Source organism: Ambystoma mexicanum, chromosome 5p, assembly GCF_040938575.1.
Source record: "Ambystoma mexicanum isolate Mex_15411 chromosome 5p, UKY_AmexF1_1, whole genome shotgun sequence".
Lineage (NCBI taxonomy): Eukaryota > Metazoa > Chordata > Amphibia > Caudata > Ambystomatidae > Ambystoma > Ambystoma mexicanum.
The window spans coordinates 671005185-671032152 of NC_090930.1; the positions used below are offsets into that span (position 1 = coordinate 671005185).

The 26968-nt window shown below is 42.3% G+C and overlaps 1 protein-coding gene across 1 annotated transcript in view; it reads right to left on the reverse strand.

Moving 5' to 3' along the window:
- The window catches only part of FRMPD3 (FERM and PDZ domain containing 3), a 1207861-nt gene that overhangs the window by 111355 nt on the left and 1069538 nt on the right, over positions 1-26968 (reverse strand). The window contains exon 14 of the mRNA XM_069613047.1: positions 9933-10754. Coding sequence (XP_069469148.1) covers positions 9933-10754 — 822 coding nt within the window. The remainder of the gene's footprint in view (positions 1-9932; positions 10755-26968) is intronic.

Below are 26968 nucleotides of genomic sequence, written 5' to 3' on the forward strand. Positions count from 1 at the left end.
TTCACATCTGTATGGCTGTGAATCTAAGTAGAGTTCTGACAGTCCCACTATGGGCATTGTTTCCCAAATGGCAGGTAGCCCAAGTGAAGTTGCATTTCATCTAGAAATGTAAGAGGTATATGAAGCAATTTTACATCAAAAATGGGGAAAGCGGCAGGCCCCAATAAAGTCCCAATAGACCTTATCAAGGATGAACCAACTTTTTGGGCACCAATTTTATGGAGGCTTTTCAACACATTGATTAACCTAGGGTTGGTACTAAAATCCTGTTGTAGAGCAGTCATAATCCCAATTTATAAAAAAGGTGGGTGGGAACAACCTGCTAATTATCGGCCTATCTCCCTGTTGGATAGAGCTGGGAAATCCTTTGCTAAAACTATATTGGGCCACCTTCAAAATTTGGCGGAAGACCACGATATTATTATCAATTTGCAAAGTGGTTTTCAAAAATATACAAGCATCGACCAATTTTTTCGCCTTGTTGTTCTCATTCAAAAATATGTCGTATTGAAGAGGATGAAACTTTATGCGGTCTTCGTAGACCTACAAACAGCATTTTATGGAGTCCTGTGTGACCTTTTGTGGTGGGTTTTCCATAGAATATACAAATACTGTAAGTCCTTGAATATTGCTGTGACCCGTGTATATAGTAAGTCCTTGAATATTGCTGTGACCCGTGTATATATTGCTTGTATATTGTTATGACCCTTGTACGTATACAAATATTGTAATTCATGTAACCTTTTGTAAATATTGCTGCAACAATTGTAAATCATGCCTTAAGTACACCTTGTAACCTTCTGATGCTCGCTCCCAGATACCTTTGCGTTTGGTGCACCTTACAAATTAATGAACAAACAAACAAACAATAAAAGACAAATTCCTATACACCTGATAGGGATGAATTCAGGCCCTTTACACCAACATTAAAGCATTGGTGTGCTATGGTCTTGCAGGGGAGACCACCAGCTCATTCAAGGTTTCTAGAGTCATGAGGCAAGGCTGTGTCCTTGCCCACTACTTTTTTGCTTGTATATTGATGAGGTAATTGTAGAATTACTGAATAAAAGTGCCCCGGCTTCGTTTTTTGCTGACAATGATGTCCTTCTATCCAACATGCTTATGGGCTTCTTATTCTCAATGGTTACTTTCTTGGGCAAATGTGATGAGTTGTGGATCACTTTGAAAGTGGGTAGAACCAAGACAATGGTTTTCAAACCAAAGTTCTGAAAAAAAGATGGAATTAGATATTAAGGTCAATGGCAATAAATACGAACAAGTTAGCTTCTTTGACTACTTGGGGACCAGGTTTCATGAACATTGTTTTTGGACCTCCAAAGTGCAGAAAGCCTGTATTAATCTAGCAAAATGTAGTTGCGCTGTGAAAGGGTTCGGACATCGACAATGCAGGAGTGCAATTCCACCAGCCCTTGAGCTGTACAAAAAGCAGGCTATTCAATCAGCCTTTTTACAGTGCTAACTGATTTATGCCAAATTACAGGCCTTGCTTCACTTAAACCTGTATTGTATTGGATCAGGCTTTGGTCAACCAAGGGTCTTGAGAGCTACCGTGATGCCATAGTCCATTTGATGGATCAGGTGAGGTGAAGGAGTCCCCCATGGCGAATCTATGTGAAGGAAACATGTCTACCTCTACAACAGGAAGTCCTTTGTCCTATCCCTGATAAGTTGGTTGGAACAGCTCTGTTAAGGTATAAGGAGGCTGCCCTACATCATATTAGAAAGAAAATTGAGGATGCCTGTAACCAATGAAGTCTGGGCCTCAGCTAACTTGTGATTAAAGGGGACTCTAGATATGAAAAGTACTTGGATGTCATCAGTCCAGCCTATGCGAGAACTCTGTATCAAGAGTTTCCGATGGGTATACTTAGGCTGGCTAAATTCACCAGTACTTGGAGGACAACCAACAATAGTTCCTGCCCCGTGTGTTCTAAGAGTGATAAAACAATACCTCATATTATGTTTTTTGCCCTGCATTTAAAATGTTAAAATCAGAATACCTGAAGCCTATGCTTAGGACAAGAGGCATTACATCTATTTCTGATGCTTTAGTTTGCTGCAGAAGTACCTCGGAGCCACTGGTGGTGACTCTGGTATCAAAATGTGTACACCTCGCTTGGTTGCGAAGGTCCAGTATGGTAAAAGAGCACACTCTAGTCAGCCTGAAGTTAACATTTATTTTTTATATGTTTTTCAGGTTGAGAGAAAATCGAAATATGTTTTAAAGAATGCATTTTTAGATATCACTGGGCATCTTGTTCTTAATCTGTCAATGACAGTTGCATTGATGTATAGGTTTTTTATGCAATGTGTATTTTTAATGTATTGTGTTTTTTTATTATTGATGAATTGTTATTTGACTGCACAAAGCACTTTTGTTTATCAGTTTTATGGCTAATGCTGAAGTACAATATTTTAATGATGAGTTCCCAATTAGGTGTTTTCAAACCTCTTACTTCAATACGCCTTTTAAAATAACAGTAATTTTTAGCGAACTAGCAGGGTCCACCTTAACAGTGCATGCATCTAACCTAATGGTTACATGTAAAAATATTCTGCTGTTTTTCTACTTTTCTATTAAATTCAACTCCTAGAATGTCTTCTGTTTTCAATCCCTCGTGTCTCCTGCTTACAGGAGTGTTTTTGGCCTTTTAGATAAGAAAGCAATTCCAGGCCCACTCTCCATTCAATCTGTTCCAACAGCCAATGAAATGTTCCTTTATTTCATTTGTAGAATGATTGTGCTGAGGCTTGCCTTTACAAATCATGTCACTCTGCATTATCTAATGAAGAGGTCGGTGGGACTTTGTAAGCTAACGTTTTGTTCCATATCTGTATAGATTTTTCAGTTTGTCCAATAAAAGGTATCCAAATCTGCAACTTGTGTAATTTTAAAACTGGACTTACACATCGTTTAGCTTTTCTTTGCACCATGCCTACCTAAAACCCCAAACTGTTGGCATTGTCAATGCTTGATCTTTTTTCCCACTGCTCTCTGGACGTTTCACCCTCACCTACTGGTGGTTAATGGCAACAGTTGCCTTATCAGGTGGCTGTACCATCGTGGTTATGGTCCGCTGCCTCCGGTGACGTCCTAGAATTGCATGGGCTATGACCTCAGGCTTATGGGACGTTACTAGTCAGTACAGCACACTGACAATGCCATTATTGCCTAAATCGCTTTCCTATAACCATTCCACAGACCTCCATAAAGGTATTGGCTAAGACATCGTTTTTGGCCTTTGTGTAGGCGTAGGATAGGTTTGTGCCAGCCATTGTCATACCAGTACGACATGGCCATAAGAATGCAGCAGCTGGAAAATATTGTAATTATCTGGGACTATGATATCAGGGCCTGGCAAAAGCTTATCTCATACCTATACACAAGCCAGCACGGTTGTCTTTGTGAATACTTGTGTTAGCAGGACTCCAGTGCAAGGAATACATAAATAAAATGACTGAAGCCATTCTTGTTTAAGACATTTTTATTACACCTGTAGCACAAATACAGATGCAGTTAAGCCACTTACTTTCATTAGACTGCTCAGAAAGAGCATGGCATGCCAGAGTTTGAGGCTACTGCTTGACAGTGCTTGTTCAAAGAGATCCTAAGATTATGAGTTTTGGACAGGGAGGGGCAGGAATTAAGAATGGCCATAAGGCTTACCATGGTCGTGGCTAGTCAATGGGTGGGCAAACATCCAAACAACACGTGTGTGCCCACCTTCACAGGCCATCTACCACCTAGCTATACTTCAATGCAACATTTCTGGCTCATAGAAAGGCACTCAAGCTCCACCAAACAGCCAAAACGAACTCACATTTGTTCCTGCAGTGTTGCTGGTTTCGGCACAAGCAGCTTAGCTTCCAGCTGCAAAATCAGACTCTTGAAAAACGTATGAACCAGGATATTTTTATGATTCATGACACCTTCGTCTGAACTAATGTAAAATCTGGCCTGGTGTTTATTAAAAACAAAAGTGAAATCCAAAAAGAAACAATAGAAATGTGGCCCAAAGGCCCAGTCCCCATTCAGAGACTTGATATGCTCATGTCCAAGTACCAGGAGAAAATAGTGTGGCTAATTTTATTTCTAGGTTTTTGAAATATCACACTCCCAACTTCGATTGTGTGCCAGAAAGCAAAGAGTAGACATGTTTAAATGAGATGGTGCTGCGCAAAGCCAGTGTCTCCTCTTCCATAATGGGCAAAGGAGTGCTAACCTGCCACACATTCTGGATGATCAAAGTCATAGTGAAAACACTAGGTGCTCTCTCAGCTCAGGAGTGAACCTGTGTTATCTTTAACTGTCAAAGGGAAACACATTTTCTGTCCCCAGTGTGCATGTCCAATGGGACATGCAAGGCCGGGGGTGTTTTGCTTCTCCACCCTTTCATGGCAGGCTGGGGAACTGCAGGACTGAATGTGCATGAAGGTACTTTTGTTCCTTCCCACACATTCAGGCTGCCTCAGTTGTTAAGCTCTGAGTTCGTGTGCTCCTCTGCATGTGTTCAGGAACATTCACATTTATCCAGATCCCTGGTTCTTTTTCGTGCTGCAAGGGTCCCACAGGGCCTTCATGGCAGGCGGTGCAAGGATAGATGAGCATCGTCTAGAACAGGACTGAAGAATAAGAAATGTAAAAAGTACAAATGTATGTTGGAATGCTTGGATTTGTGTCTGTAAGGGCGTGTGTGAATGAAATAGTGTATGGTGTATAGGATGGCGGGCCTGTGAACATGTGAGTTCATGTTGTTTAGGTGTGTGTGTGTGTGTGTGCATGAAGAGTGAATGCTCTATCGGTGCCCATGAAAATGAGGGAGTGAATACTGTATAAGTGTGAATGTGAATGAGCACATGATTGCTGTATGTATGTATGTATGTGTGCTTATGTTTTTGTTTGTGCTGGGCCTGGGGGTTTCTGATTTAAGGCAGGCAGGGGTCATTTGGCAGCCATTCTGGCTGTAGTTTCTTAAGGTGGCATGATATAATTTATTACGCATTATTGGTAGAAGCAAACATAAGTGTAATTATGTGTCTGGACTGGCCTACTCTGGCTTTTTATGTTTTATATTTTGCCATGGCATTTTTTACTCAATAAGTGTTATTATGTGGCTGAAGTGACCTACTTTGGTGCAGCCAGTCTGCTTATATTTTTCATACTAGCGCAAGGTATTTTTTACTGGCAATTAAAGGCAAATCAAACATGATAAGTGTTATTACAAGGCTGGACCGGCCAATTTTGGTGCTGCCAATCTGGCTAACATTTTCTTACTGTGGGATGGTGATTTGTTACTGAGCATCAATAGTAAAGTAAACATGAACAGTGTTATCAAATGGCTTGACTGTCCTACTTTGGTGTAGGCAGTCTGGCTATATTGGCATACTGTGGCATGGCATTTTGTACTGGGCACCAATGGTAATTCGGACATGATAAGTGCTATTATGTACATAGTCTGGCCTACTATGGCGTAGTGAGCCTGGTTATATTTTCTTACTGTGGCATGATATTTTTACTTGCTTTCAAAGGGAAAGCACACATGATAAGTGCTATTACATTGTTTCAGAAGTGGTATTAAATTACTGGACTGGACTTGTTATTATGTGGATAGACCAGTCTACTTGGCTGCAGCCAGTCTGACTGCATTTTCTTACTGTGGCATGTTATTATGTACTGGTCATCAATGGAAAGCAAATATGATAAGTGCTATTACATGGCTAGGGTGGCCTGCTTTGGTGCAGGGAGTCTGGCTATATATATTTTCTTGCTGTAGCATGTCATAGCATGACATTATTTAGTGGGCATCAAGGGTAAAGGAAATATGAAAAGATTTATTTGGCTAGACAACCAATATTTATGCAACCATTCCAGATGTATTTTCTTACTATGGCATTGCATATTCTCCTGGACATTATGGGTAAGGCTAGCATGATGAATGTGTTTACATAGCTAGACTAGGCTACATTGATGCAGCTTAGTCTGGACATGTTTTCCTACTGTGCCATGGGAAGTTCTACTGGGCATAAAGGGTAAAGCAAGCATTTGCAGTGTTACCTTGTGGCCATACTGGCCTACATTGGTGCTGTCAGTGTGGTCATGTTTTCTTATTGTGGAATGACATATGTACTTTCAATCCCAACAAGAGTATGTTTCTTATGTTGGGATACTGGAATACATAGGCAGAGCAAGCATTGACATGTTGTTTTACAGTATAATTACTGACATTATACCTAAAGCAAACATTAGTATATTTGTATATATAGTATATTTGTATCTGGGAATACGTGCCCATATGGGTGGAGTCTACATGGAAATTAATGGGCACATTCAGCATGCACATCCAGTTGCTGTTGGTACTCTTGTTCAGAAGGGAATTGCCATTTCGGTGCTGGACTGCCTATGTGGGCGGGACAAAGACTGATGTGCAAATGGATATTTCCCATCTGTGAAAGGTACAGTGAGCTAAAGTGTGGCTGCAAACTCTCAAGTGGGTACCTTTCCAATGAACAGGTTAATGGGCCGTGTTCGTTCTCGCAGAGGTGCGCCTATGGACTATTTTTTGATCACATCCAGCATAACACATTTTTTATACTGACATATATTGTGGGAAAAGGCATCATGAAAATGCATTGATGAATGCTCCTGTGGACTGTTTTTGAGTTGCGTTTATTGGATATTGTATTTACCAAATGTATCACAAAATAGTGTGCTGTAGAATGTACCCTTCAAACCCATTTCTTAAAAATGTTCATCGGAGAATCGGCTGAACAACCCTTGGTTGGTTTGGACTCCCTCGCTAAGCTCATTCGCTCTCACAAATTTATGGAAATTATTTACGCCTTTTCAACAAAACCATTTACCAGCTTCCACTGTATACAAACAGACAGGTATTGGGGTTCAGTTGGAAAATGTCTGCAGCGACTAGTACCCATATTACATACATATTTCCCAGTTTTGTGCGATTGTGCACAGGGGCAACATCTCAGTTGATGCAAAACTGCATCGAAACAATACATATTTGCAGCAGAGCAATTTTTGCCCAGGTAAAAATGCCATTAAAAATTGCACTTGCCTCAGTGCAAGGTTTCTGTAAAGTGTTCCGGAAGGTTACGGTGGTGTTGAAACACGCACATAGCAGAAGTATATGTGTGTCTGTGTGTTATTACAAAGGCTGACTGTGCAAACGGTGGGGCATAACATGATTTGTGCAGAACTGCACAACTCTGAGCAGATTTGTTGGCCAAGGTTAGTACCGAGGTGTCTGGGTTTCAAGGTGAGCAGCTTTGCCACTGGAATACATCTTCTCACAGTACTTACAAAGGTGCACACTAAAGTAGAGGGATCGTCTCCTTTGCATATTCAAAGTTTACGAGCATTGCCTATCCTTGCAAACACACGCCCACCAGTGGGCTTCCTATGTGGTGAGCTTGTAGGCTTCAAGGGGCGCAAAGTGCAGCACTTTGCCTACTACTGCAAGTGCAGAGAACCCACCCACCTTCCTAACAGAGAAATTGCACTCCTAGATTACTCAGAAAACCTTGTGATTGTCAGCCTCACTTCGCCAAATGCTACCCAAACCCTCAGTAATCACTATCTCCCAGAGTTGTGTGTTAGGCATCAATAATGATCAGCAGCAAGAGGCTATGCAATGTTGGAGAAGACACTTTTCACTAACATAAGACATAACATAACGTGCAATTCAGGTGTTTTGGGAGTTGCAGCACTTTCTGGAACCTCATTTTTGCAGATCGTACGCCGTTTAAGCTAGGGCAAGTGATGCACAAGGATGGTGAGCAGAGGAAGCTTTGCACTAGTGTAAGTGCATTTTTCACATTCTACCGGCACACGGCCAACAGCGCCACATTGCAAAAAATGTATTCTTTTAGTGCTTATCTTTGTTTTGTTTTTTCTCATAATAACTCACTGCATAACCCACCTTGTAGGATTCACCTTCCCCCAGTCAATATGGATTAAAATCAAACACCACTGCCAAAAAAAAGAAGAAAACAAAGAAAAAAAACAAAACAAAAACAGGAACAGTCCGTTATTTTTTAAACCGGTATTGATAGTCAAAACTTCACATTGCACATTTCTATTGCAGGCAGCACCATACTTGCCAACCCTACAGATTTAGGCAGTAGGCTACTGCTTTTTAAGCAGTACTACCGCCTACAGATTTGGGTGACAAATCCTACTGCTTTTTATTGTGTCAGGTAATGTATGTGAATCTAAGGCAGGCTGCAGGACAAAGCATGCAACACATTAATTAGTCTGTCTATACAGTGGGCTGGTAGGTGATTACTTTGGTTGGGTTCAGACCAATCCACTGACCTGACAGCTATGTGACTGTGTCCTGCACTCTTGCCGGAACAACCCTTACGTGAACCACCAGTGAAGTCAAGTGGCAGAGTGTAACACCATCACACTGCATCTGCCTATCAGACTGCAGGGGGTATCAGTCTCCATGTCATTGAGTGTTCAACTTGCACTGCAGGAATTGATATGTACTGCCCAGGCTGCTGCTACAGAGCAGTGGCAAATGTTGCCTACCAGCTCTGTGTGATTACCTTCTGTGAAGTTAGGTAATTTAAATTTGGTGTTAATTTACCATTCAGAATTATACATTTTTAACATTTGAACATCTTTCCATGTTGTGCTGTTTGATGAGTTGTGTATTTTAGAATGCTTCAATGGTACCAACAATGTATGTTTTGTATTTGCCTGCGATGTAATTGTTATGAAAATGAATATTTTTGAAACTTGAAAAATCCTACATCTTTTTGGTCACGGAATGTTGGCAAGTATGCAGCACTATGTGCAAATAGCCACAAGTGTTTTAGTTTGAGCTACCAGGTCTCACTCGTCACAAATTCTACCACAGCATCTCGCCTTCAGTGAGATCAAAGATTGCTTGCATATGGCAGCTCACTGGCCCCTTTATGCTTAATGGCTTCCTGGACAGTGGCATCCATTTTCTTTAGAGGCATGCAGCCCCTGGAGGACGGCTCAATTCACCTTCGCATGGCCTAGACGCAGAGCATTTTACAACGCCGCACACACATCTTTTGCCATGTGCATGGAATAGAGTGGGGGCTTTGGGTTCCCAGCAGGGGCAGAGGGGGAGGTTCCATATCTGCAACTTGCTGGGACATTCAGGGGTGCAGTGAATAGTGGCATGTGTTGTAGCTCTCCAGGCTCCTAGTAATCAGGTCTATTCTCCCTTTGATAGTCCTTTCGCTTTTTAAAATACACCACCCGGGATAGCAATGGCGCATTCTCTAGGCACAGGCGTGCAATTTACAATGAGTGCCATTCTATCATGCACTACTTTTCAAAGAGCATTTAGTTTTTAACATCGTCAACACACTCGCCGTAGGGAGCAATGTTCTCTATTGCAGGTAGAAGAAACGTTACATTGTTCATGTTATAATGGAAGCTAATTAAGGAACCCTTTTTTGGATTTGCAAACCAGCATGGGATCCACCTACGTGTTTAGTTCAAATAACCTACACTGCTTCAGCCTGTTGTGAAGGCTGCCGCCTCATTCCACGTGGCGGAGTCAAGGACCTCGCAAATCGCTCTTGATAAACGTTTTCTTTGAAAGGCCATAGGACGGATATACAGATATTCAATGGTGAGCGCATTAGTGCTGCACTTTGATGTACTTACTGGTATCCTGACCGTGCGACCTACAAAGTAAAATCCGTTCTTTTTTTTTTACTGGTACTTCTTTCGACATTTTTAGACGGATACAAGTTGAGCCAGTAGCTCGGATGTTAACTTTAGATACAAGGCCTCGACAGGGCACACGTACAACCACTAAGCTCTCGTGTGTGGAATTACCTATTTTTAATCAGATGAAGTGTTGGCTGTGAAAATACAAGGGCACATAAAGGAATGACAAAAGTACCTGCAGTCTGCTGCGGCTGAGGATGTGAGCAGTCTTCGGAGGCCGCCAAGGCTTCCAAGGCCTGCAGCGTGGATACCAAAGCATCGTCCAGCTCTTGTGCATGGTCCCTGACGGTGCGCGTCTGAACGCTGTCGATGAGCGTCACAGGTATCTCATCGTAAAGAATGCCGCAGAGGTGCTTGCTCTGCTCCTGTTGTTGCGCAGCCCTGCGCTTTGAGTCATCCTCATCTGAGCTGTTATCTCGAAACCCCGGAGGTGGAGCGGCAATCGACGGAATCAAAGATTTACTTTCATCCTCTTCTTCGTCGCTTTCTGGAGGAGGGAGTGATATGAGATCCACGCTGGTCTCCCCGGAGCTGCAGGGGTTTGCACACTTCCGGGAGGCTAGTTTGCCCTTTAATTTTGCCTTGCAGGAGTCACAGTAAAAGTGCAGCGCCTCGGCTTTCATGTGGCTGTCCATGGTGAGCGATCGTGTCCTGCTGCTGCACAAGTTGCGGTCAAGACCATCTGGGTCATACCCATTGGTGGCGCCATTGCAGCCCGGCTTGGAGCTTTTGGGTGTCGGGTCAGATTTTGTCCGGGGCCTGGTCTCCTCATAGAAGATGAGGTTTTCATTGATGTCCATTCGGTTTTCTCTCTCCTTCCGCTGCTCTCGCATGTGCAGGTAGCAAAAGCTGACTAGCTCAGAGTGCTCAGGTGTGGTTGCCTCCCTAGGGTCAGGGTCCTCTGGGATTGAGACGGTGCTTCCTGGATAGTCCATGTCTTTCTTTTCATTGTGCCCTGCTACAGCTGGGCGATGAACACTGGGCACGTTGATGTAATCTGTACATGAAAAAAGAGCATGATAAAGATCATGTGACAGCAACCAATCAAATATTGTAACTCCAGGCTTTTGGAGGACTTATCAGAGACCTTGTCTGTTGTCTTTTGATTATTTATGCTTTTATTTTTTTAATGTTTAAAGTAGGAGAAAAAGAATAGGGGCTATACAATCAATAGTGAAGTAACCATAGCATGGCTGAATATATTTGCAGCCAACAATGGGGTAACTTATGCAAACAAACAATACACAGTACTTTGAATTTACAAATGTAATTCCCCTTGTTTAAAAAATCCACATATTCACATTCTCATTACATGTGGAGGCTGTTACCATGATGTAAGTAATGTGTTATAATGGTGCAAGCAGGAAAATTAAACACATCTTGACATATGAAATATAAACAGAAAACAGCCAAGGGTTGTGGTGATCTCGTATATCAAACTCTATAGATTCAATGAAGCAGACCCAATTCCATGAATGTATTGTATGAAACCTCCTTCCATTTAGTTGTAATGGTCTTAAAGGCAAGTACTGGACTACAGTTAGAGACATATACAATTAGCACCTGGGCGGGGGGAGCCAGCCAATCAGATAGCTAGGAACGCAGGCTTGAACTGCTGGTAAAAGCCCATGTTCCAAGCCACCTGATGGCGGCTCCCCCTGCCGCCATCTTCCCCCCACCCTATTTCCCATTTTTATTATTGTTTTCACCCCCCACTTCCCCTACTTACCATCCGCTCCTTCTCTTCGTCTCCCGCAGGCTGCCATGGAAAGGGAAGAGGGACTCTGTATGAAGCCCCGCCTTCCCTTTCCATGGAGGCCATCCTGGTAAATAATTGTCCTTACTACGGTGGGACGCTGCACGCGTCCTGTTGTAGGAAGGAAAATCCTATTTTAAGCACCCTGGGTTACCGCTTTGGCAACACAGGGTGCTTATGGCCTTCATCCCCCGTTCCAGGGGCTAATGCCCCGGAACCCTCGTTAACCATCCTCGCTTCGCTTGGGCCGATAACTCGGGCTGCAGGGCCGTTATCCCCCGTTCCAACCCCTGGAATGGAGGATGAGCGCCACAGTGTATGCTATGAGATTCTGCATTGCTTAAATTATTATTTTTGTATGATATTTCATCTGTCAACACAATTGTATTTTTTCATTTACAAAATGTCATCAAAAACAGAAATACTTTGAAACATGTAAATATACAATATAACAAAGGTATTATTGAGTTCAATTCATCTAAGGATAATTATAAAAACACATGTATTAATTGAATCAATTTTCTATAATGTATGTTCTACTATATGTGGATGTTAGTTGATGAGGTCTTTCTGTCTCTACACGTTTTGATGTGAGCACTTGAAGAAGAAAGGTGTTGTATTTAAGGATGCTCGGGAGATCAGGTAAGTAGATGTGAAGTTCCTTTATTCAGTTACATCAGTAAGATCTTTAGTGAGACTCAGTGTAGACCTGGCAAGACTCACTGGCTCCCACCACCTAGGTTCCCTTGCCTCAACTGGCTGACTCTGGGAGCCTCTACATGCATAAACATTCTAACTTTCACTCAACATTCTCTCATGAGGTCACACACACACCTTGCATCCAGAAATGAGAAATGACACAAGATATAAGAAAAGGTTTCAATTCGAAAAACGCATAAATATAGCAAGTACTATAATCGATGAATAGTGGAACAGACATTACAGAACATAAATTGAATGAATACAAATGTTTTAATAATTATCCTTAGATGAACTGAATTCAATGCTATTTTTGTTATATTGTATATTTAAAAGAATTTCTGTTTTTATTGAAGTTTTGTAAATGAAAAAATACAATTGTGTTGCCAGATAAAATATCATTGATAAAGAATCATTAGAGTGAGGTAAATATAAGGAAGGAGTATAGTGGAGTGCAGAGTTAAACCATCAGATGGTTTTCTGAGGGGGTTTGGGAGACTTTATCGGATGTAACCGTCCCATCACCCAAAACAGATCAATAGATGATAAACAAAGTTATGAAGAAGACCTGCTGGTAGTCAGTGCATGGATTTGAGTGAGGGTGTGGTGTGGTCACAGGGTCTCAGGCCCAGAATCAACATGATTGCCTTATTTTGGATTACTTGTAAATGATGAGTCAAGACTTTAGGGATGCCCAGATATAGACTGCTACTTTCATGTATTTGGGACAGCACCAACACCCTGGTCACCTACACTTTGTGGAAAATATTTAAGAAACACACAAACAATGCATTTCAGCATGTAGCAGTGAAAACGTGATTTCCTAGTGATTGTCTCTATTTGTGGAGTGAAGGAGAGCAAGCCAGCAAAGGTAATACCTAGGTATTCTGTAGCTGCGATAGTGTGGGGACAGTGCCCATGGTACTAGGACAGGAGAAAGGGAGGGCGGGGGGGGGGATTGGGAGAAGCCAAGTTGATCTCTGTCACACACAGATGTCAGGACCATTGCTTAACTCACTGTGTTGTGTGTGTTATCATAATCCTTACTGGTTTATTTGCCAATAGTACCCAGCGAGGGTCAATGAGCTTTTTACAAGCAAGCCCATTGGCCCTTGCCTGGCCTTTACCTTAACAAGAAGGCTCTGAAGCCCCTGCTTCACCGCCGTGGCTCCGGGGTTCCTTCCATGACTGGTCAACATGGAAAGGCAGAAGGGACTACAAGAAGTCTGATTGGCCGCCATGGAAAGGGGGAGGGGACAACATGGGGATACATGCCTTTTCTTTCCCTTTATTCTCATTATATGTAATGGTAAAATCCTTCTACCTTCTGGCTGCTTCAGTGAAAGTGCTCTGTAGAATTACAAAATTGCAGAATTGTAAAACCATAATACCGAGACCATAAAAACATGCACAAACACACACTCAATTTAGTTGGCAGTTCGGTGTGTAATAAGGAGTTATGCTTATTCCTCCTGTTTACTCTGGTAAAATATAGAGACTTGTGAAAAAGAAGTTTTAAAAGCAGAATTAAATTAAAGTCAAAAGTTGTTTTGAAGATACTGTTAGGCAAAAACATGAATTCACTTCCCAAGAAAAAGGCACTTGTGTGATTCACAGATTAATCAAGGATACCCTGCACAGCTACACCTGAATTTATTGTATGTATTTGGAATTACTACATAGCAAAGTATTGAGGTTTTTGGGGCTGCAAGTGGCATACAAAGGAAACAATTGGTGGCATAAAATGGCAACAGCAGCAGATGTGAGTCTACCTTACCATATGGTCAAAATGCCATATATAAGATATTATTATTGGGGCATGTGAGGCTGCACTCATCTGCACTTGATATCGGACAGCCAAACATATTAGTTTTGCCAATCCTTGTTTCTCCATTTGTTTAAATGTAGATTGCAAGGTGCACCATCCCTCTCTTCAAATTTAAGGAAAGTCACCAACTCCAAAGAATTGACATTCCTCCATGCAGCATTATATTGTATGGCCCACAGACTACAATGTAAAATCATTAATACAATACCTGGTTTCTAATACAACACTGCAGCCTTTTTTTTGTTTTGGTTATTAGGTGGCACTTAAACACCACCTATAAGCCAAAACTATTACATGGTAGTGCAGCTAGGAGGGAGCTGGACTTGGAGAAGGGAAAAACAGCTTGTGGGCATTCACTGCTCATTGCCATACTAACTCATTTGGCCATTTCCAACCAGTACCTTCACCTCCACACCTAAAACACACCCTCCTGGAAACTCTTTGAGCTATCTTTCTCAAGCAGTAACATCAAACTTTGCCCTGCCAGAATTGTTTCTAAGATGCCTGCTGAGAGTTAATGGCTTAATTGCAGCTGTAGAAGGCACTACTGGAATAATAAAAGTGTCTATACCAAGTGTGCCTTCAGCCCCGTGATATATTATTACTATTGTATTTATTGAGCGTGGACCTAGGTTTGAGAAGCAAAGGAGCACTTTACAAGGTATATAACAATACAGCTACACAATGGAGCGCTTTAAAGAGGTATACAACAGTAAAGATGTATGGGAGAGCGCTTTAAAGAGGTAACAACAGAATTTATATACAGTGGGGGTAGGATACAGAGGGGCACAGAGGAGGGGTACAGGGTGACAGGGAGGAGAGGGTGGATGGCATCTAGCGAGTCAGTTGGCACAGGGGTCGAAGTGATGCCCTAGGTGTTAATATAAATCTGTTTCTTGCACTGAAGTCCTTTTAAAAACAAGGATGATACAGCCAACAGTTTTTTCTGACTGCTTTTTGCTTGACCATGTGCAGTATCCTTACATTTTCCAGAACCTTTCCTGAATTAATTAGAGTGACTCCTTTTATTTTCTCGTTGCCCTGTTTAGAGACTGGAGTGGCAGGCTGGAGGAGAAAAGTGGCAAATAACAATATACCACCCTAACCATTGGTTTGCAAACAGAGGCAAATCAAAATGCTTTCATGAAGGATGTTTGAGCCCATTCTCACTAATAACACTGCAGTCTCAGCTAATACATGTGACTCTGCAAACTTGGCAGGGACACACGAATAACATACCTCTCACGTTTTCTGTGGCCATAGGTGACAAGGCCATCCAGTCCTATTTTTTGCTTGGAATTTTGTGACTTGTAGTTTTACTAAATTTCAAACGGGAGAGAAAAAAGAAAAAGTTCCAGGTTCCAAAGGGATACAAAACAGGACTGGATGGCCTTCTTATGCATGGCCACTTAAAACTTGAGAATATTGGAATCACAAGTTTAAAATTAAGCACAATAATGCGATAAAGGACTTAACGTAGGGTTCTCCAAACATTTTAAAGTTTGGGAAAAAATACAGTGCTTTAAGCGCTACCTATAAGGAACAAATATTTGTATGGCAAGTGAAGTTGGGAGAGCGCTGGGATGTGAGGGGAGGCACACATGCTGTGAGTATTGTTTGGATTTGTATCCACTGATTGACCACCCATGGCCATGCTAGTCCAAATGACCATTCTCAAGTACTACCTGACAGAGGCGTTGCTAGGGGGGTGCTGAAGGGCGATAGCCCTGGGTCTTTTGGTTGTAGCCCCAGATAGAAACTCAGGGACTACAAAGAAAAGGCTAGCTAGCCCTGTGTCCCGACAGTCCCGACATTAGCGTAACAAAATATGTGCTTCTAAGGGGAAGCTCATGTTATTTCTAAGCAATATTTTGCAAGGTAATGCCATATTTGCAACTATGAACCAGCTCATGTGTAATGTCTTAATCAAGTTTGCCCTAAGGCATTTGACAAAGACAACATATTTCGCTCTTGTATAGGCATCAGGTAGGTATTTGCCATACTCTGTCATAATGTACCAACGTGCTTACACTATTTGCCAGCTGTTGCCATCTTATGACCAGATAGTACCATTATGACAATTCCTGGAAAATGTCTTTCCCATGGATACATAAAAGTCAAACCTGTTGGCTTTGCCAGTGCATGTTTCAGTAGACATGCCCCAACATAATGATTCCAAAATCTAAATAAAATATGTACAGCTCTTTTCTTCATGCCTCCGAAAGCCAACATTGCTCTCGAACTGCAATGGCTTATTCAGCCTGTGACTTTGGGCAATGCAATTATACTATAATGCCTGTCAGATTATATCAAACTCCACCATACTGAATATGATCAAATAATTTCACTCACTGAAAACAGTCTAGGGGAAAGGAAGTGACGGACGATTACTTGTGTCTGTAAGTCCAGAAACCATGTAAACTGTTACTTCAGACTCCATCTAAACGTAGTATGTTCTTTAGAGGTGTCAGCACAGGCAGTATTACTTTGCCGTGTTTGGGTGAGACAATGCATTTGGTTGTTCAATTAAGAAAAACATACCAAAACAGATGATCGTTGGTCATGGGGTGACAGTTGCTTGGACTTTGCAGAATCATGATGCTATGTTCCCTTTGCTTTTCTTAGCAAGTCCTATTCCTTGTTTCCCAGAAATGCGCTGCCCAATTGATCAATCTTATATTGGATGTGGCTATTTGACTCTGCTCCTTCTGGCACCCCAAAGAATGCCAAAAATTGATCTTGACTTGCAGTCTTCTAACTCAGTAAGTTTGATGGAAGTTGACACGTTTCTTTTTTCATTGCCGGTGTTAGGTGGACAGCCAAGAGCTCTATCTCCCACTCTGCTTTCCATTCACTCGTCAATTCTAGCCACTGAGCTGTGCAATTTCAGAAATTGTAACTCTGGTGACATTGCCCCACCTGTTGGAACACTCTGGCTGGCCCTGTCCATCTCTAGCACCAACCACCAGATTCTCTCAAAAAGGCCTAGAGCGCTGTCCAACCTCGCATACAGAGACCCCTTAAAGCTTTCTGGCATGCTTCACTATGACAGCAAGTTTGCTCCGGACACTCAGGCGCAGCCATTGAAGGGGTGTGGCAGTGTGGCAGAAATCCCATGGTTTCAAATGTGTACCCAGCATCATGGGTTCTGCTAGCGTAGAATCAGATTATGTGGAGTCATGTTTCTTTATTAATTGTTGGACAGAAATGTTTTGAGTTTTTGTTGAAGTCACTTAAGTGTAGGATGTTGTTGGATGCAGGAGGAAAACTATGTTACTCGAGGCTATGTGCTACAGCACCAGTCATAAATGCAAAAGCAATGTGTATATTTCTAAGAGAGCTACCTTGGCACACAAGTCAAGGATGCTGACATAAACAGTGGGTACTTTTGTGCAACATTTGTGCTCCAATTCGCCAATGTGCCCATCACCACCCTTATTTTCGCCACAGTACATTGTCTAGCATGCGTCTTCATTATGATCCCTTGCAAATGTTTGGGACTTCAACTCCAATCAACCTCAACCAGCATAATCAGCGGTTAGGGATCATGAAATCTGCAATTCAAAACATTTGGAATTTCATCCATCAAGAACCTTATAAAAATACAAACCTAAAAATAGATATCAACTATTCAGAGAATTAAAAAAGAAAACATAAATAAAAACATACAATGGTTACAAGGGCCCAAAACACAGCTAAATGCATTGTCATTAATAAGCCCCAAAAAAGCTGGACGCCATTGTATCAGATTGCGTTTCCTAAAAATCGGACAAAGTAAAGCTGGTCTCAGGGAGATGTAGTCTTGGAAAAAGAACAGGATATGAAACAGGCTCTCTGGTATATTGCCCTGGTCTGTCAGTAGGGCTGAGCAGCGTATAGGAACTTGAGTCTAAGTCTAGATAGTCAAAAACATAACTGTGCCAAATAAAATCTATCTTTTAGAAACATACTTCTATTCAGGTGTACCTGCGGACCCGTAGGTGGTGACGAAATGGCAGATAACACCAAATTCAAAGGTTTGTTGAGTTCTACAGCTTCTCTCTCTTTAATAATAGTGCCCTCGCCCTCATCTAGAATTAATCAATGTTTTCATCAAGACGCAGGTCGAGAACAGATGGATTGGGAAGAAGACATGTTAATCATTTTAATACACATTTCAGCTAAGGGATTCTCGTCCCGCTATCAGATTTAAGCAGTGTTTCCTAAAGTAAGTTAGTTAATATTGTTTTGGAGTTCATTGTAGTGTTGAGAAACAAGGAAACTGGAGCAAGAGACAATTCATCGTCTAAGAATCGGAGGACGGGCTCTTTGTGAATGGCTAAGGTTAGAGATGATGGCAGCGACAATAAAAATTTAGAGAAGGCATTTTGAGCTCTCGAAAGATCTGCAGCTTGTGTCAGCCCCACACACCCATACTGTAGAGGGCAACAGATCTAATCATATGCACGGAGCATCATTTTTAGTGGCTGGAAACTTGGCTCCAAGCAAAAAGATACCTCCTTTTGCATGTTTCATTTTGGGTTGCTGTTCCTTAACAAGAGCAGCATTGGACAACATTCTCTGTAAAGCAGACACCGCTGAAATCAAACGATTTCACGCTGTTTAGGGGGATTCTTTCAAACATACATTTTCTCAGTTTACATGATGCCCTCATCCCAAACACTAGGACTGCAGATTCTGTGGAGATAATGGTCATACCCCGATTTTTCATATAGCCGACAAAGGTATCTATCAGCTCTTGTAGGTAGTTGGGAGAACATGCCGGAAAAACCTTTCATCCGCATCAGAGAGGATAAGGATTTTGATGCCATTCAAATGACTGACGTCAGCTGCAACCCCACAAAGGGTAGAATACAGGAAATTAGTACACAGTTTAAACAAGAGGAGGGGTAAAACACAACCCTATCTCACTGCGCTCCTGTTGATAGGAATTAAACAGGTTTCTCTGCCTGCAGTATGGAGTCTGACCGTTGGAGAATTACTGTCGTGGAGACTTAGCATAATATGGAGTAAGTCGTTAGGAACCCCCTTGTTAACCAGTGTTTTCAGAGACAACTACGATCCACTGAGTCAAAGACAGCAGCTAGGTTCATGAACGCAACAACACAATGTTCTTCCTTTGTGTATATGGATCCCTCCTCAATAAGGTACAGATTCAAGGACAGTAAGCCCATGCCCAGACCAGCTCTATAGCCCAACTGAGTCATGGTCAGAAGATTATTGTCATGATTGGGTCAATTTTGAAGCCGCTCTTAGACAATCCTCCCACCGATTCTGGCTACATTATCGATTAATGATAAAGGTCTATAGTTCGCAGGATTGTTTAAATCATCTTTATTATAAATGGGGCAAACAGTTGCCTTTTCCGAGAGCCAGGATAGAGACTTTACATTACAAATATATTAAATACTCTACTTAAAAGGGGAATCCAAATGACGTGAAATGTGATAAAACATATTTTAATGGTATAGCTTTTGAGATATCGTTACTAACAGACTGAAGGACAAAATTCATGTCGAAAGAAGATGTGAAAGTTTCGAGGGACAAGAACAAGCTGCTGTGGGGCATGTGGTATGAAACTTGGAAAGGGTTTCAAAATTACTAAACCATGTTTCTTGATCTTACCATAACTCATGAATTTCTAAGGCTTTTCGGTTTTACTTGTAACCATAACATCCCTTTAACACAGATGTTTCACTGAATTTCATAGATTTGTATTAGTGCAACTTAACCATAATGTCCCTTTAACAAAGTTCTTTCACTGAATTTCATGGGTTTATACCAGTGCACCTGTAATTTGGTAGAAGTTCCTTATAATCACCCCAAATGTAGCAGCTGTACAGTCCATGGACAGTCGATAGTCCTCAGACAGAAGGTATCATTCACAAAGCCTAGAATCACATGGGAGAACAGAAAATGTTCTAACCATCACCCAACAAACACATATACATAAAACATTACTTATATTTACTGCACACACATTTTTGTACAAATCATCACTTCAAAATGCACACATTATGTTTTCATTTATCACACAATACAATGGAATGCACTAAGCACAAACCAAAACTGTACACCTCATATTATCACTTCAAGACAACTCTTCATACAAACTCACATACACCAGGCACTTATTCCAAAACAATCTCTCACCAAATAGTGATTGCACTATATTTATTTCTCTATTATTTCTTATAAGCAAATATCACTATTTTTATTTTATTTTAAATGGCAAACACTTCAGTGGTTGGAAGAACATTTTCCAAAAGAAGAAATGAGTGATGATAACATATCTAATGGGAACAATACATCTTTGAATATAAACAAATAAAGTAATGTATACAAAGCTCATTGAAATAATAATATCTTCTTTTCTTATAGCACTTATTTTACATGAAGAAACACCCCCCCAATTTAATTATGGAGAATCCCAAGAATCACAAAGACAATGGGGGTCATTACAAGGTTGGAGGTAGCCATGCTGCTATTAGTGGCATTGCTACCGCCTTACTGGGTACCGGGTCCGGGTTCCTTAAATGAGGAATTACCAGGCCATTCCAACCTTGGAGGACCCAGTAATTCCTCCTTTAAGGAACCCGGATCTGGTACCTCCCCATTCCCATTCAAGCCCCTGGTCTGCTCGCGGGACCCACTAAGGGACCCACTAAGGGTGCCTGGTAAAACCAGGCACCCTTTCCGGGTGCCGCATGCAAATATCGTAATGCGGCGGTAGGGGTTTAACGGGGCCGGCAGCTCTACCTGCCCGTTAAACCCCTACCACAAACCTTGTAATGACCCCAAATCTATCCCCAACTTTACATAATGAAATCATGATCTTGTCTGCAAAATTGTATGTCCATAGTAATGACTTTAAGGAACTTTTAAATTATGTTAAAAATATGTTATTAGAAATGTTGATTATCACCGTCCTTGTTGTACCTGTCCCACTTGCCTCCAGCAATCGACCCCATCAAATTCCCAAAGTTTAAATGAAAAACTTCACTCCCTAACTTCCCTCATAATCATTGTACAGAAATTCCAAATTCTCCTATTTATGTTTCCCGTTCCAATACCCCATCTCTTTCATGAATCCATTTAGTTTGTACCATAAATATATTGTATATTGTTCTGTCATAATTGTTTTTTTTAAATGCCAATTAATAGTCGGTGGACAAAACGATGGTCTGGGGTATCCGTTCACAAAATGAGGGTGTCCACAGACAGCGAGCCGTGTCCGGGCATGTCTGCTATCGCAAGATGCATATTTAATTAGTCCGCGGACAGCAAGTACCTTTGCAGACATTCATGGGCATGCACCATGCGTCTCCAACCCGATGGGTTTCCGAGACACCCGACAGTGCTGCTGACGTCTATGGACGTCATCAAGTGACCACACCCGTGCAGCGTGACAGGTTGCCCACGAACGGTGTCTGTGCTCCATGGAAAGTTTAAAACTGCATTTTCGGCCAAGCTTGCATGTTTGAAGCTTAAAGTTTACTCTTCCAGAGCTCCTAGAGCCATTCTTAGTTGATCTGGAAATTTCTACAACTTTCCAAGGCCTATTTTCGACTTGGTAGTCCATGGACAGTCGTGCTCTGAAGGGACCCACCCATTACTTTTAGTCATTCTCAATCTGGCAGTCCAGGAGAGAGCACCTGCTTTGCAGATCTGTCTTGGAGACCTTGTTATCTGCTCTAATGGCATCTGTTATGGCCATTCCTCCTCCCCAGCCACCCTCACCACCACCACCATCACCATCTGGTGGGCCTGGAAAGAGGAACAGGCGGGGAGATGCAGATGAGGGTGAAAAGGAAGAGCAACATGAGGTACAGGAAGTGCCTACCTCCAGCGCCCGAAGTGAGGCCTGGTTAAATGGTTTTTCACCACCTTTGGGGGTGTACCAAAAGCTCAGGCAGCCAAGGTCAGATGCACTGAGTGCGGGGACGTACTCAGTCATGGAAAAACTGTGCTGTACTCCTATGGGACCACCTCCATGCGCCACCACACCAGCTACAACCACTGGATGATCTGAGAAAGGCTGTTCCTTTCTCAGAGAAAAGCAGGTTCGTGGTCTCCACCCCATCTTCCTTGACCACTCCTGCCACCACACAAAATAGGCCTTTGTGGCAGAGGATCCTGGCAGAGGCCTTGCAGTCCATCCAGAATGATGTTGACCCTTACCTTTCGAGGGTCACTGTACAATGTTTGTACTACGAAGCAGCAATCTGCAGGGGGGAGCAATTTCATAGTGATTTCGATGCTGCTGTCAAGGAGCACAAGAAACACTGCCACCTATCATAAATTTAGGGGGTTGGTGCCCCTTCCCTCCCTTCCCACCCTTCCCTCGGCCACCTTACTGTGTCTCTCTTGAAAAAAAACGAAAAAAGGCCAAACCAAATACAAAATATCAAAACATTTTTAAAAATTGTTCCTTTAGGAGCCACCTTTCACAGTTAAAAAATAGAACAGAAAAAAATCACAGGCTCCTTTGCAGTCTACATAGTCTGTGGACAGTGCAGTAGTCCACGGACACCTGGAAAATTACAGGCGTGGGGTGGGGGAATGAAAATCATTTAAATTGTTTTTCGTTCAAAAATGTTGCCAAAACTTTTGAATTTTATATTTCTTTTGATTATTTGGGTTTATGTACTAAACTAACATATATTCTACAGAACTTTAAAAAAGTGCTCCTATTTTTTTTTCTCTTTTTCCTTCTTGTTTAATTCAACTTCTAAAGAATACTTGAATTCATATTTTATGTGTTCACAGAAACTGCTTCAATGCATTTTGAACTTTTTCAAGAAAAATCTGATTGCCCACATCAGTTAGATGCACTCCATCTCTTCGAGAAATGTTGACAATATCAAATTTGATATTTTCATTATGAAAAGATGTCATACCAATAGCCGTAAAAAGACACATACAACATTGTTCACATTGCACCTTGCTTTCTCAATTTGTGGACAAAAGAAATTCAAACACATCAACATTTGTCTCTGAGTAATCAGGGAATAGGTTTTTTTTCAAATGTGGAAACAGTTAATTAACTTTCCTTCATCATATCCTTCATTGCAAACTGGAATGATATACTGGTAACATAGCCCAAACTGTTGCCTCCGTAGTGATGTCTGGATGCTTCAAGTGAACCATATTCTCACAACATGGGAGGAATTCCGCCCACTTCATTTCTCGAACTTCATTCCATGAAACTTGAAATTCATCGAATTCATGATTATCAAACCATCCACAGTGCTCAGAATATACCTTCAGTCAATGGATCCAAGAGTCTTCCAGAATATATACATTCTGCTTCCTCAAAGACATAGGGATAGCTATCTTCACAGCACTCGCCCAACAAAACTCCTGCTACCCTCTCTTCCTGTGCACCACACACAAAAAAAAACAGATTGGCTGATTCCCCCGTAGCACAGGACAGCCCCTTTACCCTTTCTATTTTCATGTTTCTAACACTCCCTCATTGGCGGCTTTCAAACAGTCACAAATCCATCCACCAATCACATCCAAACATTCTGCATGTAACCCTTTCATCTCAGTTCAATAATACAAATGTACTCCTGAACTCTCAGAGTACATGTCTCCTGTTAGTCACAGCAACCTGCATCATAACTACTGTACAGCTCTCAAATATTTCTAATTGCAGATTCAACAACATCTGCATCCAACAAGACATAGTACCGGTATGATTATATTTTTTTTAAGTTTTTTTTCAATTCCTTTACAAATGTCTATATACAGGGTTCCTGGCACTTATCCTGTAATAATCTTCTTAATACGCATATTCTCTTTTTTAACTACTCTAGCAAATGCCATGTATTGCAGCATTCAGCACCTGCTCACATCTAGTGGCAGTCACTTACAATACAGTGTGTTTCAAAGTGTTTATTTTTAGCAGCTTTTTAATGAAATTTAAAAAAATACATATGTGCATTTGTAGTAGCACTATGTGTTACTTTTTTTTTTATAAAAGAAAGGAAAAACAGATAGAAAAGATTTGTCAGCCATTTTAAGTGGCCCTTGGTGCCAGTTTAATATGTTGGCAGTCGATGCATTCTTGCCAACATGACCACTTCCAAACTACAGCTGCTTATCAAGTCTTGGTTTCTTTCTTTGCATTTTGTGACTTGTAATACCACTTCTCCCATTACACAACTCTGACTACAAGTCCCAGAATGCCAAAAATAACCAGGCCTGGACGGCAAGATTTAAAAGTGTTACATTTAAATTAAATGAAAAATGCTGCACGTTTACAAATATTTCTTTTTAGGGGCATTTTCACGACAGTTAAGAAATGCATATAAACATTTATAGTAGACTGTGTGTAACTTCTTTGTAAAACAAGGAAAAAGAAGGTGCAAAACATTTCAACAAGATTTATGGAAGTTTAATATCTTGATTGTACATTCATATGATATGATATGATATGGCATTTATAACACACATATACACAAGTGTTCCAAGGTGCAACAAGGCAAGGGAGGGAAACAGAGGGAGGACTGAGACAACGATCTTACTAGGCCAAGTGACATTGAGATCACGCAAGTACAGGGGAGAGGGGAGAAGTGCCAGGGGATGGGGAGGAAGGGCGAGTGCCATACAAGAGATCATAACAACAACAGGTAGTGCGGCCAGCAGGTGGCAAGTGCAAGGGTTAAGTGCAGGCAGCGGGTGTTCAATAAGTACAGGTAAGGGGACTGTACGGTTGTAGATACAGACCCAAGTGCAAGAGTTGCCATAAGGTGCAACTGGGTGGGCAGTGACCTGTTCCTGAATTCATAGGGTAGCCAGGTGACCAGTACAGTATCAGACAGGAAATCAGCAGGGGAGAGGAAGAGAGAAGGCAGAAGCCAAGAGGAAGTTCTTGAGGTGTTTCCGGAACCAGAGAGGGTTCTGCTCAAGTTTCAGAGAAGCAGGAGGCTGTTCCAGAGATAGGCCCCAGCCGAAGAAAGAGATCTACCGCCAACTCGTTGCTTGGAGAAGCGACTGACCCTGAGGGAGTTGGAGGTAGAGGAGCGAAGAGCTCAAGAAGGAAGATATTTCCAAAGAGAGAGTTGGAGGTATTGCGGTCCAAGACCCCAGAAGGCCTTGTGGACAATGAAGAGGGTCCTGAACTTTATCTTTGCAGCCATTGGGAGCCAATGAAGAGATTTCAAGGCTGGAGAAATACGATCCCTGGGCTTGAGGCCCAGGACAAGTCTTGCAGTCCTGTTCTGGATGAGTTGCAGAGGACGGAAAGTAGAAGCAGGCAGATTTAGAAAGAGGCTGTTGCAGTAGTCCAGCCTAGAGCGAAAGTGAGGAATGGAAGAATACCTCTCAGGAGGTGCAGTTGGTAGTTTGACTTCTTAGATTTGTGGAGAAAAGGGGAGTGTGAAGTCGGAGATGATCCCGAGATTCTTAGCCTCACAAGTGGGAGCAGGAAGAGGCCCAAGGGAGACCAGCCAGAGAGCGACAGGAAAGCAAGGTGCTGGTGTGTCAATGAGGAGGATCACCATCTTATTGGCATTAAGGCGGAGATCATTGGCAGTACACCACTCCTGGATTGCAGACAGACAGATGAGAGAGGGAGAGGAGGTTGCAGAGGGGAGCCTGAAAACAAGCTGAGTGTCATCTGCCTAACACTGAAAGGTGGAGCAGAGAGCAGCAATACAGTAGGTGAGAGGTGCTAGTTATTGGTTGAAAAGCCAGGGAGAAAGATTATACCCCTCTGGCACACCACAGGTGAGAGTGAGAAAGAGGAAAGGAAGGACCGAAGTTGGACCTGGGAGTCTCGGTGCAAGAGGAAAGAGGTCAGCCAGGCCATGGCCTGATCAGCTATCCCCAGGTTATCACAGAGACGGTTGAGCAGGATGGCATGGTTAACTGTGTCAAAGGCAGAAGAGAGGTTGAGAATGATGAGGACAGAGGGGTGATTAGAATCAAGATTAGAGAGCAGGTCTTCACGGATGTTTTGGAGACCAGTTTCCATGCTTCTGGCTGCTCTGAAGACAGACTGATGGTCGTGCAGACAGCCAACAGATTCAGTGCGAAGATTAAGCTGGAAGATGGCCAGCATATCCAGGAGTTTGCCCAGGAATGGAGTGTTGGAAATAGGGTGATAGTTAGCCGGGTCGGAGGGGTTGGCTCAGGGTTTCTTGAGAAGAGGGTGCACAAGAGAGTGCTTCAGAGGGGAAGGGAAGGCTCCAGTGGCAAAGGAGTGATTGCAGAAGTCGGCCAATGCTGGAGCGAGGGTGTCAATGTGGTCCTTGATGGTTTTGGAAGAACAGGGAAGAACGTGTTAGACTTTCATAGATCAGACTTCTCTAGAAACCTTTTCAGGGGAGAATAGAGGAAAGGAAGAGAAAGAGGGGGAGAGGTGACTGCAGGGGGGGCAGAGGTATAGGAGAGAGTAGAGGGTGAAGGAGGAGAGGACGAAAGGGAGTGCAGGATGTCCTGGGTTTTAGAGATGAAATCCGAGGCCAGGGCCGTGCAGAAGGGCTGGGAGGGGACAGGAGAAATTGAGGCCATAGCAGGATTGACCAACTCTTTGCAGATTTTAAAGAGTTCGGCCATGTTGTTAGATGGCGCAGAGACGCGGGCTTGGGTGTGAGCTCTCTTCCTAGTGTGGACAGAGAGCCGGTATTGCCTTTGAAGCTGGCTGCAGGCCAGTTTGCCAGAGGATGCTCATGATGCCAGCCATTTCCTCTCAGCCACTCTACAGGTCAATTGCAAACCACCAAAACGAAAAAGCAGCACGGCCTTGGCAAGGCCTTCCCGACCTTAAGTATCAAAAAATGGAACAAACTTCCCACCTCACTGAATCTCGAATCCAATTACATACTCTTCAGGAAAAAATTGAAAACATTACTTTTCAAATGAATCCTGGTAGTTGAACTAACCGAGTATGAGGTAACTCTGGCCACTCCATATCTTG